The sequence below is a fragment of the Mus caroli genome, unplaced genomic scaffold, assembly GCF_978045245.1.
Source record: "Mus caroli unplaced genomic scaffold, Mus_caroli_1 scaffold_9, whole genome shotgun sequence".
Taxonomy (NCBI): Eukaryota; Metazoa; Chordata; class Mammalia; order Rodentia; family Muridae; genus Mus; species Mus caroli.
This window is the reverse complement of record NW_028227264.1, coordinates 52193538-52210010: the sequence shown is the minus strand read 5'-3', so window position 1 is coordinate 52210010 and position 16473 is coordinate 52193538. Positions and strand designations below refer to the sequence as shown.

The 16473-nt window shown below is 41.2% G+C and overlaps 1 protein-coding gene across 2 annotated transcripts in view; it reads left to right on the top strand.

The window, feature by feature from the left end:
- Window positions 1-16473, top strand: part of Man1a1 (mannosidase alpha class 1A member 1) — a 172776-nt gene that overhangs the window by 136543 nt on the left and 19760 nt on the right. For both annotated transcript variants that reach the window (XM_021173671.3, XM_021173672.3), the window contains exons 7-9: window positions 3061-3184; window positions 7235-7328; window positions 15974-16089. In XM_021173671.3, the coding sequence (XP_021029330.1) occupies window positions 3061-3184; window positions 7235-7328; window positions 15974-16089 (334 nt within the window). The remainder of the gene's footprint in view (window positions 1-3060; window positions 3185-7234; window positions 7329-15973; window positions 16090-16473) is intronic.

The window sequence follows — 16473 nt, the reverse complement described above, 5'->3', positions numbered from 1 at the left end:
TGTTTATAAAACAGGCCAAGCAAAGAATGCTACAACTGGGTCATGAAACAACACTAAAAGCATCTTCAGTACCCCGCTCTTACAGATAAGAGTAATTTTGGACTGAAGAACTAAAATATTTGGCTTATGATATAGCAGGATACACAGGATACCCTGACTTCTAAATCAAGAGAGAAGACCTCTCGTGGGATTCATTTCCCTTTTCCCAATCTGCCCTATTTTTATGCCTATAATGGAATTTTGGCTTTAGGAATGCATAGATTCATCACTAGACTCAGAATCTGGAGCAAAAAAAGACCTTGTAAATAGACATGGTGGTTCACTCCTGTAACCCAGACACTTGGGGAACAGGGATCACAAGCAAGGCCAGCCTAATCTTTAACATGAGTCCCATGTCAGTCTAGGCTAGGCCCTGTCTTTTTTAAAATGCTAAGTAAAACAATCTTAGAAAGTTTTCTACTGATCCCTCTCTGAGTGACCAGAATTTGGGTTTGACTTATGTGGTATGCAAGAGTAGACGCTGTCTCACAGGTCACACAGGTCTCTGTCACGTGGTGAGCTCCATCTACTCTCCTGTCAACTGCCGGTCTTTGTATGTTTGTCTATGAGATCCAGATTGATCCGTGCCCTTTCTGACTTCTTCAACTACTCCCCAGTTGCATATTTAAGGACTAGTTCAGCTATCCATCTTGTAAATAATTTGTATTGAGATACATCAATTCTATGTGCTGAGAGATAATCAAAGCCATTCTTTCTTATTCACACTTATCATAAACCCAGCTGCCTTTCACATCACATAAATTACAAAGAATAAACATGTAGATACTCAATACATTTGAGTTTTATTTAGTTCATTTAGGTTGTTTAACTGGCACTTCTAAGTGTGCCTCCATATATTCTAACCCCCTAAATTGAAAAACATTAGTTCCTTGGATTTTGTAAGGTGGGCTGGACTTTTTCACCACATCCTGATTTCTTCCTTCTCTAGGATGAAGGTGACAGTCTGATATGGCCTTATGTCACAAATTAGTTTTTGATGTTTCTCCTCAATGGGGGATTTTATACTTTTGCTCAGTAGCTTTGACTTTGGTGATGAAATGTATAGATGATATGTCCTAACAACAAATGACCAATTGCTATGTGCACTGGCCATGATTAACCAAATCTGAAGGTACCTTCACATCTGGATGATATAACATTCCTTTTATTAAACTAACATACTCCAAGAATTGAACATTTAGGACATTGTCTAAAATGAATGAATTCAAGGTTTTCAGTTCTCAGTGTTCCCTTTGATTAGGTATATCAACCATACTTGTGAGCTTTGAAACAAAACCTGAACTTGACTCTACATGGATAGAGAATAAGAGGGAGGCTGGCCCAGGGTTTCCTGTGCCCAGCTTCCTCCTCTTCCAGGCTCCACTTTCTTCAGCAGCCTGGCACTAGAGGCCATGAAAGGGCTGACGAGGTTTACCCTGGTCAAAATGGGTAGCTTGAAAGTTTATGGAGCACCAAGAACACTTAAAAAGAATCTGTGTTCCAAATAGAAAAACCAGCCTTTCAGCCAACTTTGGGTGCCAGGCTCAGGTGTGACAGTCACTGTGCCTGCCACCTCTCTCCTTATGACCCTGTGCTAGGTACCTTCCACTGTGGGCGTGGGGCCAGCTTCACTCCTCACTACTCTCTCCCTCCCTAATTCTTCTTTAACTCAACTCTGGGCTCAGAGGAAGCATCCTGTGATGCCTGATGTTGCACTGTACAGCCTTGTGCAAGATGCCCTAAGAACTCTTCTCACGTTTACCTTGGCATTGACATGCCATACTGGACTTTTTTTTTCTGTTCAAATATTTGCCTCCTAATGCTCTTTAAAGACTTTGAGGAAAATGACTTGTCTTGTAACCCAGTGTCATTCATTGTCACTACTGCATAGCAAATAATATGCAGTAAGTGCAAGTCTGAACCAAAACCAAGATGTGCATTCTCAGGTGTAGGAATTGAAATAATCAGCCAGGTGTATGTTTAATTTTATTTGAATTATCATATACGTCTCAAAGATTTAAGTGTTTCTCCAGAAACAAACTATACCCAAAAGTCTAATCATGTCTCAAGAGTCATTTCATGTTTGGGACTGGGATGATGACTCCATGGGTAAGAATACTTGATGCACAAGTATGAAGAGCTGAGTGCAAATCTTACCACTCCCACAAAAAGCTGGTTGTGGCTCCATATTTCTATGACCCCAGTGCTGTGGTGAAGCAGAGACTAGAGAATCTCTGGGCTTTCCGACCTTCAGCCCAGCTCAGGGTTTAGTGGAAGATCATGTCTCAAAGGCAGTAAGGCAAAAAGAGTAATGTGGAAAGGCACCTGATGTTCCCATGGCCTCTGCATTTGTGCTTAAGGCTACATGGACCAGCAGCATAGTCATAAACCATACACAACCCACATTTAAAAACTTTAAAAAAAAAACTTTTTTAAAAGTATTTTTTGAGATAAATCATCCAGCAATATATTTGCAACTCATGCCTTTGAGCTTTACATAACATAATTTTATATTCTTAAGCATAGATTAAGTAAGATAGGCAGTGAGTCAGTGCCTTAAAAAATAGATAAAATTTAGTATGAAGATACACATACGGAAGTCTAGTAATTGGAGGCAGGATTTGGAAAAGGACAGAGGTTCTTGGGTAAAGAATGTTTGAAATCTACCTCCTATCCAAATAGAATTTTAAAGATAATGTGAATATCTAAAATTCCATGCAATCTCAATTAAAATATTGAAAAGCTGTATGAGGCATCAGGACGTGGACACTGCATAGCACTGGACCTTCCAAACTCGGTAAGGTGGAACATATTTTGCACTTACTGATTTAAGTCAACAGTGAGTTTCAGGACGGAAATAGAAGTCAAAGCTGAAAACCAGTAGCCAGAAAAAAAAATGTAATAGTATGTTATCCAGAGTCCACTCTTATAGGGATACCATCCCAGAGGTGTGAGCTTTACAATGTCTGCCACTTAGGACCTTGGAAAATAACTCCTCTGTTTTTCCTTTTTTTTCCGTAGTGGGATCGGGCGGAACTGGCCCTGGGCCTCTGGAGGCAGCAGTATCCTGGCTGAATTTGGAACTCTGCACTTGGAGTTTATGCACTTGTCCCACTTATCAGGAGACCCAGTCTTTGCCGAAAAGGTAAGTCTTAGAAACCCTTGTGCAGAGCATGGGAAAGGAAACATTGTGTATCTGTGAGACACTTTGTAACATGCCTTATTTCACCTGACCAGACTGTCAACCCAGTCTTTCTGTGATACTGTGTATATCTGATACTGTGTAACTCGGGGTGAGAGGGCCCACATTCCCCCTTGTGGCTTGAAGTACAGTAAGGAAGTTGCTTAACTGTGTGGAATTTATTCCATCTAAAAATGGAATAAATGTTCCCCTGTATACACTGTATGAAGCACACATGTGAAAGGTTAAGGTGTTATACAAATATGAAGTGGCAGCCATATAGATTTGTTTTCTTTTTTCTTTTTTATTTCCTTTTTCCAATTTTTTTTTGTTTTTGAATTTTTGCTTGAATGTGTACTTTGCTATTTCTTTTTTTTCCATTTTTTTATTGGGTATTTATTTCATTTACATTTCCAATGCTATCCCAAAAGTCCCCTACACTCTTCCCCAACCACCCACTTCTTGGCCCTGGTGTTCCCCTGTACTGAGACATATAAAGTTTGGATGACCAATGGGCCTCTCTTTCCACTGATGACCGAATAGACCATCTTCTGATTCATATGCATCTAGAGACACAATCTCCGGGGCGGGGGGGGTGTGGGGGGGTGGTTAGTTCATATTGTTGTTCCACCTATAGGGGTGCAGATCCCTTTAGCTCCTTGGGTACTTTCTCTAGCTCCTCCTTTGGGGGTCCTGTGATCCATCCAATAGCTGACTGTGAGCATCCACTTCTGTGTTTGCTAGGCCCCAGCGTAGTCTCACAAGAGACAGCTATATCTGGGTCCTTTCAGCAAAATCTTGCTAGTGTCAGCGTTTGGAAGCTGATTATGGGATGGATCCCTGGATATGGTAGTCTCTAGATGGTCCATCCTTTCATCTCAGCTCCAAACTTTGTCTTTGTAACTCCTTCCATGAGTGTTTTGTTCCCAACTCTAAAAACGGGCAAAGTATCCACACTTTGGTCTTCGTTCTTCTTGAGTTTCATGCATTTAGCAAATTGTATCTTATATCTTGGGTATTCTAAGTTTCTAGGCTAATATCCACTTATCAGTGAGTACATAATGTGTGAGTTCTTTTGTGATTGGGTTACCTCACTCAGGATGATGCCCTCCAGGTCCATCCATTTGCCTAGGAATTTCATAAATTCATTCTTTTTAATAGCTGAGTAGTACTCCATTGTGTAAATATACCACATTTTCTGTATCCATTCCTCTGTTGGGCATCTGGGTTCGTTCCAGCTTCTGGCTATTATAAATAAGGCTGCTATGAACATAGTGGAGCATGTGTCCTTCTTACCGGTTGGAACATCTTCTGGAAACATGCCCAGGAGAGGTATTGTGGGATCCTCTGGTAGTACTATGTCCAATTTTCTGAGGAACTGCCAGACTGATTTCCAGAGTGGTTGTACAAGCTTGCAATCCCACCAACAATAGAGGAGTGTTCCTCTTTCTCCACATCCTCGACAGCATCTGCTGTCACCTGAATTTTTGATCTTAGCCATTCTGACTGGTGTGAGGCAGAATCTCAGGGTTGTTTTGATTTGCATTTCCCTGATGATTAAGGATGCTGAACATTTTTTCAGGTGCTTCTCAGCCATTTGGTATTCCTCAGGTGAGAATTCTTTGTTTAGCTCTGAGCCCCATTTTTAATGGGGTTATTTGATTTTCTGGAGTCCACCTTCTTGAGTTCTTTATATATATTGGATATCAGTCCCCTATCTGATTTAGGATAGGTAAAGATCCTTTCCCAATCTGTTGGTGGCCTTTTTGTCTTATTGACGGTGTCTTTTGCTTTGCAGAAGCTTTGCAATTTTATGAGGTCCTATTTGTCTATTCTGGATCTTACAGCACAAGCCATTGCTGTTCTATTCAGGAATTTTTCCCCTGTACCCATATCTTTGAGGCTTTTCCCTACTTTCTCCTCTATAAGTTTCAGTGTCTCTGGTTTTATGTGGAGTTCCTTAATCCACTTAGATTTGACCTTAGTAAAAGAGATAGGAATTGATCAATTCGCATTCTTCTACATGATAACCACCACTTGTGCCAGCACCATTTGTTGAAAATGCTGTCTTTTCTCCACTGGATGGTTTTTGCTCCCTTGTCAAAGATCAAGTGACCATAGGTGCGTGGGTTCATTTCTGGGTCTTCAATTCTACTCCATTGGTCTACATTTCTGTCGGTATACCAATACCATGCAGTTTTTATCACAATTGCTTTGTAGTAAAGCTTTAGGTCAGGAATGGTGATTCCATCAGAGGTTCTTTTATCCTTGAGAAGAGTTTTTGCTATCCTAGGTTTTTTGTTATTCCAGGTGAATTTGCAGATTGCCCTTTCTAATTCGTTGAAGAATTGAGTTGGAATTTTTATGGTGATTGCACTGAATCTGTAGATTGCTTTTGGCATGATACCCATTTTTACTATATTGATCCTGCCAATCCATGAGCATGGGAGATCTTTCCATCTTCTGAGATCTTCTTTAATTTCTTTCTTCAGAGACTTGAAGTTCTTATCATACAGATCTTTCACTTCCTTAGTTAGAGTCACGCCAAGGTATTTTATATTATTTGTGACTATTGAGAAGGGTGTTATTTTCCTAATTTCTTTCTCAGCCTGTTTATCCTTTGTGTAGAGAAAGGCCATTGACTCCTTTGAGTTAATTTTATATCCAGCTACTTCACCGAAGCTGTTTATCAGGCTTAGGAGTTTTCTGATGGAATTTTTAGGGTCCCTTATATATATTATCATATCATCTGCAAAAAGTGATATTTTGACTTCTTCCTTTCCAATTTGTATCCCGTTGACCTTCTTTTGTTGTCGAATTGCTCTGGCTAGGACTTCAAGTACAATGTTGAATAGGTAGGGAGAAAGTGGGCAGCCTTGTCTAGTCCCTGATTTTAGTGGTATTCCTTCCAGCTTCTCACCATTTACTTTGATGTTGGCTACTGGTTTTCTGTAGATTGCTTTTATCATGTTTAGATATGGGCCTTGAATTACTGATCTTTCCAAAACTTTTACCAATTTTTTATTAGGTATTTTCTTCATTTTCATTTCTAATGCTATCCTGAAAGCTCCCCTACCTACCCACTCCCACTTCTTGGCCCTGGTGTTTCCCTATACTGGGGCATATAAAGTTTGCAAGACCAAGGGGCCTCTCTTCCCAATGATGGCTGACTAGGCCATCTTCTGCTACATATGCAGCTAGATTTGTTTTCAAGATGCAAACCCATCTATTACAATATTACCACACCACTTGGCTTTTAGCTTTTACCTCTTTTAAGCAAAATTCCGTGACAGAGTTCTATTTCACTTCATTGAAATTCCCTGCAAGCACATCTACCTTTCCACACTTCCTGACTACCACAGTATAGCCTGGCCACCTCACCTCACCACCTGTCCTGTCCACCTTGTCCTCAGAGGACGCACACTTCCACAGCAAAAAGATTCCTCGGGGAGTGGCTCAGAACAGAACCTTATTTCTAACATTGTGGTCACAGACCTATCTGCCGCTAGGGGTTAGACCAGGTAGATTTCAGTCCTGGGTCTCTTAGCATATAAATGCTCCCATAAACTCTTGTTTGTGCCTCTGCACAAAGGGTTGGGGAAGGGGGTGGGGAGGGAGAAGACTCCACCCTCCTCACTATTCCCCTTCTCCATATACCCTTGCACTGAGTGGGTGGAGCTCAGTGAGGGGATTTGTATAATTCCTTTTCTTTTATTTTTCCCCACACCATTTGTCTTCTCTTGATATACTATTTATATTTATTTATTTTCCATATCATCCTATTCAAAGGCATAATTCCAAAAATGTAGTTATTGTTTATAGAGACTGGAGTCTCAATTTGTGACCTGGAGTTGTAAATACCTATGACTATATGCACTTATTCCTATTATTTTTCTCATATCTGAAACTTTTTTTCTATGAGAGAGAGAAAGAGAGAGATAGAGAGAGAGAGAGAGAGAATGGCATGTGAACTTTTTCTTAGATTTTCACGTTAACATTCCTTTTCCTTTATAGGTGATGAATATTCGAACAGTGTTGAACAAACTGGAAAAACCAGAAGGCCTTTATCCTAACTATCTGAACCCCAGTAGTGGACAGTGGGGTCAACGTAAGTCCAACCCTGAGCTTTCACTCTTGTGTGGGGAACAGATGGAGGGCAAGTGCAGTTCAGATTAAGGAATGTTGAGAAGGGGGGATGGATCTTCACCAGTCTTACAAAGCGCGCTGCTGGGGAAGCACACAGCTTGTTTTCCGCAGGTAGCTGGGCTCTGTTGGCATTGTTAGAAGCATATTTGAAACTATTAGTCAGAAAAGGGAGAGCTGGCCAATGTGGTGAGGACTTCTACTTACAGCAGGTTGCCTGTGTGGTTAGAAGGAAAGAGGTTCCTCTGGGCACATGACACTCATACTTTTTCCCAGGGCAGTAGCTAGACTGCATTTCTGACACTCTTGACTTTGACTTGGAGAATTAGAAGCTCAGACAGAGATCTTTCTCTTCAAAATTTTAAGCTACCAGATAAAGATTTCTTGTGAGTGATTTACCTTTAGAACAGAAATAAGTATCAAACACATCTTCTGATGCCAGAATCCCCCACTTCAGATCACTTCCAACAGAGGTATAAAGACATGGAATTTGTAAAAAGGAATGTTCTCAAGCCAATTTGGAAAGGCCGTGATACGTTAAGTATCCATTGAAAGCAACTGAGGTGCCAAGCTATGTCGAAGGCGTTACATTTGTACTCCAATTTTGGCTTTTTTTTTCTTTTCTGCTTCATGTTAAATAACATATACTTGGATAATTATACCTCACTGTTCTTTTAAAAGTACTTCTTTTAATGAACATGTTAGTGGTGGCAGGGGAGGCATGCTAACCCCCATGTCTCCTGTTGGTAGCTGAGCCTACATCTAGAGGCCTTCGACCCATAAAGAAAGCTTGCACTCAGTGTGGTCGACAGATTGCTATAAGTCCTGGACACCTTTCATGGATCCACAGGGTCAAAAGGTTATAAATACAGAGACAACTTGCCTTTTCCCTGTGCATATTTGCACTTATATCAAGAGGACAATGGTGAATAAATCTGCTTGGCTGTATAAGAACCAAGGCAAACACCAAACGGTACTAATCCCCACCGTCCTTTCTACCACAGTTCAAACTAGATCAGTTTCACTTCTGCATGTTCTCATGAAGCCGAGGAATGATCTTGATTCTAGTGAACTCCAACCTGTGCATGTATGGCAAGGTAATCATGTGAGTGACTTAGTGTAACAAAACACTTACAAAAGCAGCTTAGTGAAGGAAGGGTACATTCCAGCTCAGAGTTCCCTGGGGTAATCTATCATGGTGGCAGGAGTTTGAGACAGCATTCAGAGGAGAGAGCTGTTCAGCTTGCTTTGTTCTTTTTTTTTTTTTTTTTTTTTTTTTTAGCACCTGTCAGAAAAATCCTTTATTGCAGTAATTTGGCACATAAAAGTAGTTATCAACTTGTTGTTTCAAACTTCCCACAATAGGAGCAATAGAGAACATTGACCACTTTTTCCAACAAGGCTAGTAGAAAGTTGATACGAAACCCTGAAGAGGCAAATATAAGGAAGAAAAGAATACAGATAATTTACTTTAGAGAAGAATGGAAATGACATTCTTTTTTTATTATTACGTATTTTCCTCAATTACATTTCCAATGCTATCCCAAAAGTCCGCCATACCCTCCCCGCCACTCCCCTACCCACCCATTCCCACTTTTTGGCCCTGGCATTCCCCTATATTGGGGCATATAAAGTTTGTGTGTCCAATGGGCCTCTCTTTCCAGTGATGGCCGACTAGGCCATCTTTCGATACATATGCAGCTAGAGTCAAGAGCTTCGGGGTACTGGTTAGTTCATAATGTTGTTGCACCTACAGGGTTGCAGATCTCTTTAGCTCCTTGAATACTTTCTCTAGCTCCTCCATTGGGAGCCCTGTGATCCATCTAATAGCTGACTGTGAGCATCCACTTATGTGTTTGCTGGAGCCCTATCACACCGGATGGTACCACTCATGCTTTAGAACGGGTCTTCCCACTCCAGTTAACTCCCATTATAATCTCCCTTGCAGACATGCTGAAAGGCTTGTCTCCTCCGTGGTTCTAGACTGCCCAGTTCACCATCAATACCAACCATCACAGTAATGACCACTGTGTGAGGAAAGGAAAGTACAGAGAAGCATTTCTGATACAGAATGAAACATAACAGTTGGGTGAGAGAAATCCTGTGCTTCAAGATTATGTTATTAGCGATATTATTGCTTGCTCTGGGATGGTTGTGACTATCCTTTCAGGAGTTACCATTTTTACTCAAAAGTACAACTAAAAGCAGCTGTTTATTCAGACCTGGTTAGAGTTGGTGCTTGAAGATGAAAAACTGCTGTTTGCAACCATGGTGGTAAAACTTGAGTTTCTAAATAAAAATTAGAATTTCAGAAATCTTGTCTATCTCATCATGAGCTTGACTTCATTAGTTTCCTGATGGTATTGGTGGTGACCTTTAAAAAGGTGGTCTTTGCTTTTATTATGTAGTGGAATGCGTCGACATGGTATATCTGCAAACTAAGGGAAAAAAAAAAGTTTCCAAACAAGCAGTGCCTGCATAACCAAAAGATCCAATGATAACAAAAAGATACTCAGTTGATTTTAATGTAACAGGGTATAAAAGTTTATGGAGGGGCTCTGGTGATGGCCCCATGGTTAAGAGAACTTGCTGCTCTGAGAGAGGACCCAGCTTCAGTTCCCTTCTGATGGCTCACACTGCCTACAATTCCAGTTCTGAGGGATTAAACATTCTCTTCATCCCAATGAGAACACCCATGTAACATGCAGGCATACATGGAAGCACTCGCACGTACACATAAAATACAGTTTATTGATATGATTTGTAACCCTGCATTGTAGAACTTTAACCTTTTAAATGCCACTTGTTAAATTTTGTTGCTATAGCAGATATATATAGATATAGATTAGATATAGATATAGATTAGATTTAGATATAGATATCTGCATGTGTATGATGGGTCTATACTCCTGTGGATGCATACAGGTGTGTGTGTGTGTGTGTGTGTGTGTGTGTGTGTGAAGTATTAACCTGATGTCCTCAGGTAGCATCCACCTTATTTTTTGAGGTAAAATTTCTCGCTGGCCTGGAACTCTGTAAGCTAGAGTAGCTGGCCAGGAATGTGCTTGTCTCTGCCTTCCCAGTTACGCATATTACCAGCACATGGCATGATGCCCACTTTTTCTTAATGTGCGTTCCGAAAGATCCAATGCAGGTCCTTGAACTTATATGATGAGCTGGTAAGCACTTTAGCAGCTGAGCCCCACCTCCAGTCCCTGGGCATGGGCAATTAAGATGTGCTTCCTTTTTCCAGCTGTAAAACTGCGTGAGACACTTCTCTCTGTATGCTTTAGCCAAAGCAAAGTATACTCATGGATCAGAGTTGGATCAGACATGAGAACCTAGCCAGGGAAGCAAACATTAAGGAGGTTGGAGGTGGGAAGAAAATATTGTGAGTCTTCCCACTGATACACTTAATTTCTGAAATGACATTTTTAAGAAAAATATCATTTGTTGCTATAACTATTAATTTCAATGAATTAACAAAAATCTTACTGAATTCTGCTTTAGTTTCTAATGTTGATAGATTCTACTCAAAGGAGCATTGTCTTCAGGTACTCATTGCCCTTTTAGAGTGTGAGGGGCATTGAGACTAACCTGACATGTGTGAGGCCCACCAGCATATGGCGTACAAGACTGTTAAATATAATTTATCAAAAGGGTGTCCGGCACAAGAGTTCTTCTCTCGGATATTTCAAAAGTTGGAGAGGAGTCTCTATGATCTCTGGCTTCCTTGCTTTAATTTAGGATTTAGAAGTGACTCGGAAGGACACTACGAGGGGGTTACACTGTTCTGACTTCACCTGCTCAGTCACCCATACACTATAGATTTGGCTCTGCTTTCCAGGACAAAGAGTCTTTTACGTTTGTACTGCTTATCAGCCAGCTTTCTGATGGAAAGCAAACAGAACTGCTGAGGCTCACGCCTGCCCTCTCCCATCCTCCATCCTGCGTTCCAGCCATAAGGAAGAAAGGCTTCTATTTTTATTTCTCAACCGTGGCCTACTTGGCCATACCTAGGGGGGTTTCCTTATGCTATTTCCTCAACTCTTTTATCTAGCTTCTCCACTAAGTTCCAGATCGCATACCTGTTCTTTAAGGAGCCAACTCTCGTTTAAGGATCTGGCTGGATGTATTAACACCTACTACACCTGTACTTCTTCCTCTCCGGATGAACAGTGTGGGTTCTTTCTACCCGCAGTCCCCTTCCTGATGCTCCTGCATATCCTTCTTCCTCGGTATTCAGAGCTTTAAAGGTTGGTAAACATGCCATGGGCGTGTTTGCTAACCCAGAACACAGTACTGTGTACTAACTCAATGACTGTTTACTTGAATGTTTTTTTGTACTGGGGTGTGTTATATCTGACCTTTCATTCTCTTAGCAATAGTTCTATTTACCCTTCTGTAAAAGCTGTCATTGCTGCTTCTTAGCTACAGCTAAAGAGCATCCTAGCCTAGCCATGGGAGAGAAATTGGCTTTGTGATCATTGCTGCTAGACTTGAGCTGCCTTGCATGTGTGTGTGTGTGTGTGTGTGTGTGTGTGTGTGTGTGTATGTGTGTTGAGTCACTAGTAGCACTAAAACAATGCTGTGGACAGATAAATTCAGATACATATGAAAGTTATTAAAATTAAGGGAAAATGATTATTTTGATCCCCTGTGTTTTGTTTTGTTTTGTTGTTTACTATTTTGTTGTCATTTTGTTTTGTTTTTCTCTCCAGACATTATATTAGAAATCTTTGTATGGGATCTATTCCTACCAAGAATAAAAATCATAATTTATCCCTCTAGAGAAGAACATAAAATTTGAGTGACTACTCATTTAGAACTGTTAGGCATGAAAATACCAAATTTTTGCTTATCTGGAGCTGGTGGTCATGTCCTTTTGAAAAAAAAAAAAATCTTCTCCCCTATGCCTACTAAGAAGTTACATAGAGAACTCTGTCACCACACAAACTATCACCCAGACCCAGGAAAGCTCAATGAATAAGATACTAAATTATCAAAAGTATGGTGCACCTCCTTGTTCCTTTACTTTGATTTTTGATAGCCAGAAAAATGTTTAAGTTAACTAACACCAAAATTAACTGGAACAAATATATTGTTATATAACCCTGTTTTCTTTAAAATACTCCTGGATGCCCAAGCTTGTTCTTCCCTCACTGTGGACTCATAACCCAGAGGGGGCAATGAAATGCCCAACCTTTCCAGGCTGTTCGTTCTCCTCTGTCGTTGTTCTGACTCCGAAGGGCATGTTTGGATCGGGGCCATCATTCCCCATAACTTCATTCGGCCCTTGTTATTTTGACAGTAACTGGACAGGGATTTGCTTCACCATGCATCACTTGAGTTTGTCTCCTACAGCCATGCTTACAACAGCAGGTCTCATTATTGATGAGACCCGACTTAGTCTATTTACTTTGTAAATGTCAGAGGTTTCTGCGGTAATTCACTTAGGAAACTGGAAAGGTCATGTGCTGCTATTTTAAGAAATCAGACCTACCACTTTAAAAACATTTTTCCCTAAAATTGAATTCACATGACTCTGGACTATTCATAATAAGGAAATTGCATATTTAAATACATAAAATCGGACTCTGCTAGTTGGAATAGGTCCCGATTAACATTGATATCACTTAGTTTTGAGGGAAAGAGGCTTGTCAGGGCCCAGTGTGGAACATAAGGACCTATCTCTGCCCTTGTGGATCATGACTTGGTGATGAGGCAAGACACTCAGACCACATTCTGGAAATAAAAGTGTAGCAAAGGCCCACTGTCCAAAAACTTTTGAAGGGAGGGGCAGACCTTCAAGGTTTACACAAAAGGTCTGTGTGTGATCCTTGATATGAAGTATGTCCTTTTCATTTGTGAAAATAAGGTGTACAGAAGCCCCAAGGAAGATGGACACTGATAATTTTCAGGACTGAAATATGAAACGTGAGCAGAGACCAAGTGACCAATGGCACAGAGAAAACTGAGACATGAAGGTCCTTCCTGGTTCCAAAAGAGGCAGGCTCTAAGGGCTTTGAGTCAGTGATGACCAAATTCTCCTGTGAAGGGGCCGGATGCCAAGAGTGTAGAGAGAGGCTGATTGGCCCCAGAGCATCTTGCAATGAAGGACATGCTGACTTCCTTGTCTGGAACAGTGGGCAGGAAGGACTGCATGGAGCTGCCCAAGCAATGTGACGATTGAGGAAGTGACCTTGCTATTGAATTTTACTAAAATTCAGTAGAAATAGTGTGCCCCCGTGAGAGTGAAGGCAGGAAATGGGATAAGTGGTCACTGCAGCAGCGACAAGCAGGAGCTGTTCTGCATCCTTCCTGTTGCTGTGATAAAACACTGACCCAAAAGTAACTTATGCTGGCTGGCTCACTCCCAGGCTTGAACTTCTTGGAATTTTCTTAAACAGCCCATCACCACCTGTCTGGGTGGTACAGCCCACAATGGACTGAGTGCTCCTACTAATAAAGAAAGCAGCCTTCCCCAGAATGCCCATAGGTCAATCTGAGCCAGTCTGTCTCTTATTTGGGAGTTGTTTCTAGGTGACTGTAGGCTGTGTCAAGCTATCGGTTAAAGCTACCTAGGACAGAACTGGTGATGGCTTGAGCCAGGATCACAGCAGTAAGGGCAGAGAGGAAGTGGAGGGAGGCTTCAAAGACACATGAGATGTACAGTGTGCACAGTTCCAGAGCTCACCGCTTGTGGGAAGGAGAATCAGAAAATATACTTTTTAAATAGCCATTTAATGGCTCTTGCTCTACTGTCTGTGTGTGTGTGTGTGTGTGTGTGTGTGTGTGTGTTGCTAGGAAATTGAACCCAGAGCCTTAGCATTAGCTAGACAAGTGGCCTGTCCTGAGCTATATTCCCAACCTCAATGACCCCTGAATTCCAGTGTCTGTAGATAGATGAGTGGAAATCTGACCAGGATTTGAAGTTTGAGGAAGGAAGGAAGGAAGGAAGGAAGGAAGGAAGGAAGGAAGGAAGGAAAGAAGGAAGGAGGGAAGGAAGGAAGGAAGGAGAGAAGGAAGGAAGGAAGGAAGGAAGGAAGGAAGGAAGGAAGGAAGGAAGGAAGGAAGGAAGGAAGGAAGGAAGAAAACAGAGAGAGAAAGAGAGAGACAGAGAGAGAGAAAGAGAGAGAGAAGAAAGAAAGAAAGAAAGAAAGAAAGAAAGAAAGAAAGAAAGAAAGAAAGAAAGAAAGAAAGAAGAAAATAATTTATTTTCAACACCCATGTAGATTCAAACTGAAGTTGTTGGCTAGGCAGCAGAATAGTTCTTTATAGCTAGAGATAAACTAATGCACTCCTGGATAACCAAGTCAAGAAATTCTCACTTCATTTCAGATTTAGCTCTGTGTTATGAAATGTTGAAAGACCATTTTCTTAATAGACAAGTTCTCTCAGTCCTGGGCATGGTGTTTCACATCAATTGTGCTTTTGGTTTGGAAGCAGTGTGCTTAAAAAATGAAGATTCATTCAACTTCCAGTTGGTGTTTTATGACAAAAGGAAAGCATCCATATGTTGGGCTCAATGTGGGTTGTAGGGTTCAATGGCTCTCAGCCACTCTATGCTCTCTCCTAGCTTCGGTGGCCATCTTCTTGCTGTAAAGATGTGGAAACCTGGCTGCAGGTGCATGCAGATAGGTGATCTTTGCCTTAGACCGAGCATAATCAATAGTCAAGGGCAGGTGAGGTGTACTGTGGAATTGAAGTGTGAGAAGACAGTCAAAGAGTTCTGCTTTCTTCCTTCCCTTTGGTTTTTCAAGACAGGGTTTCTCTGTGTAAACAGCTTTGGCTGTCCTGGAACTCACTCCAGGCTGGCCTCGAACTCCCAATGCCCACCTGCCTCTGCCTCCCAAATGATGGGATTAAAGGCATGTACCACCACCTCCTGACTACTCTTTTTTTTGGGGGGGGGGGGGGACTACTTATTTTTGTTTTATGTTCATTGGTGGTTTTGCCTGCATGTATGTCTGTGTGAAGGTGTCAAATCACCTGGAGCTGGATTAGATACTTGTGAGCTACCATGTGGGTGCTGGGAATTGAACTAGTGTCCTCTGGAAGAAAAGCCACTGCTCTTAACCATTGAACCATGGCTGCAGCGCTCCAGCCCTGCTTTCTTCCATTTTACGACACCTGCCACATCTGCTTTCTCCCCTCAAACTTAGAACAATAGAAAAATTAGTCTTTTAAAAAGTAAACCCAAGGAGTTTCTGGCTTTGTATTTTTTGTTTTATTTAATTCCTAAAGTTTTAATGGATCTAAACTAAATTTAAATTGAAAACACTTAAATATAGACTATGGAACATTTTAATTTGCCTTTTTTTTTTTAGTAGAGAACCAGGTTTTTAGAATTAAATGTGACACTGGCCCTCCATTATTTCTCATCATGTTTGCAGGAATAGCCTATGACTATTGAGGATGCATCACATGACTTCATAGCCCATCTGCTGGTTTCAGAAGATCTTTCTGAAAGAGGGGATTTGCTGGGACTCACATGTTCCATTGAGCTGCAGCTGACGGGTTTTGAATCCTAGCCACTGACATGATTTTGCTGCATTATCTGAATTCAACGCTGAGTCACTGGGAAATTCACTTCCCTCTCTCTTTCAGATCATGTGTCGGTTGGAGGACTTGGAGACAGCTTTTATGAATATTTGCTTAAGGCATGGTTAATGTCTGACAAGACAGATCTCGAAGCCAAGAAGATGTATTTTGATGCTGTTCAGGTAACCCAATATTTAAATCGTCCTTGCTCGTCAGTTCTGCATATTACAACTTACATATTAATCAGGTTTCAATGTTAAAAAAAAAAATGGAGCTCTTCGTGAGTGGCTTATAAAGTATTTTCAGTTACGGAGAGTTCAATGTCTACAGTGTCATTTTAACCATCATAAGCAGACTTACAATTTTAGTTCTAACAGAGCAATGAACTATTATGGACTTCAAGCCCCACTTGAGTCATAGATCTAGACAGGCATTATGGTGATTCCCTGTACCTCCAGCAATTGGGGAGGGGGTGTGCAGAGGGTAAGAGGACTGCTTTGAGTTTAAAGTCAGACTGGCTACAGAGTGAGTTCCAGGCCAACCTGAGCTACTGCCACCAATGTGAA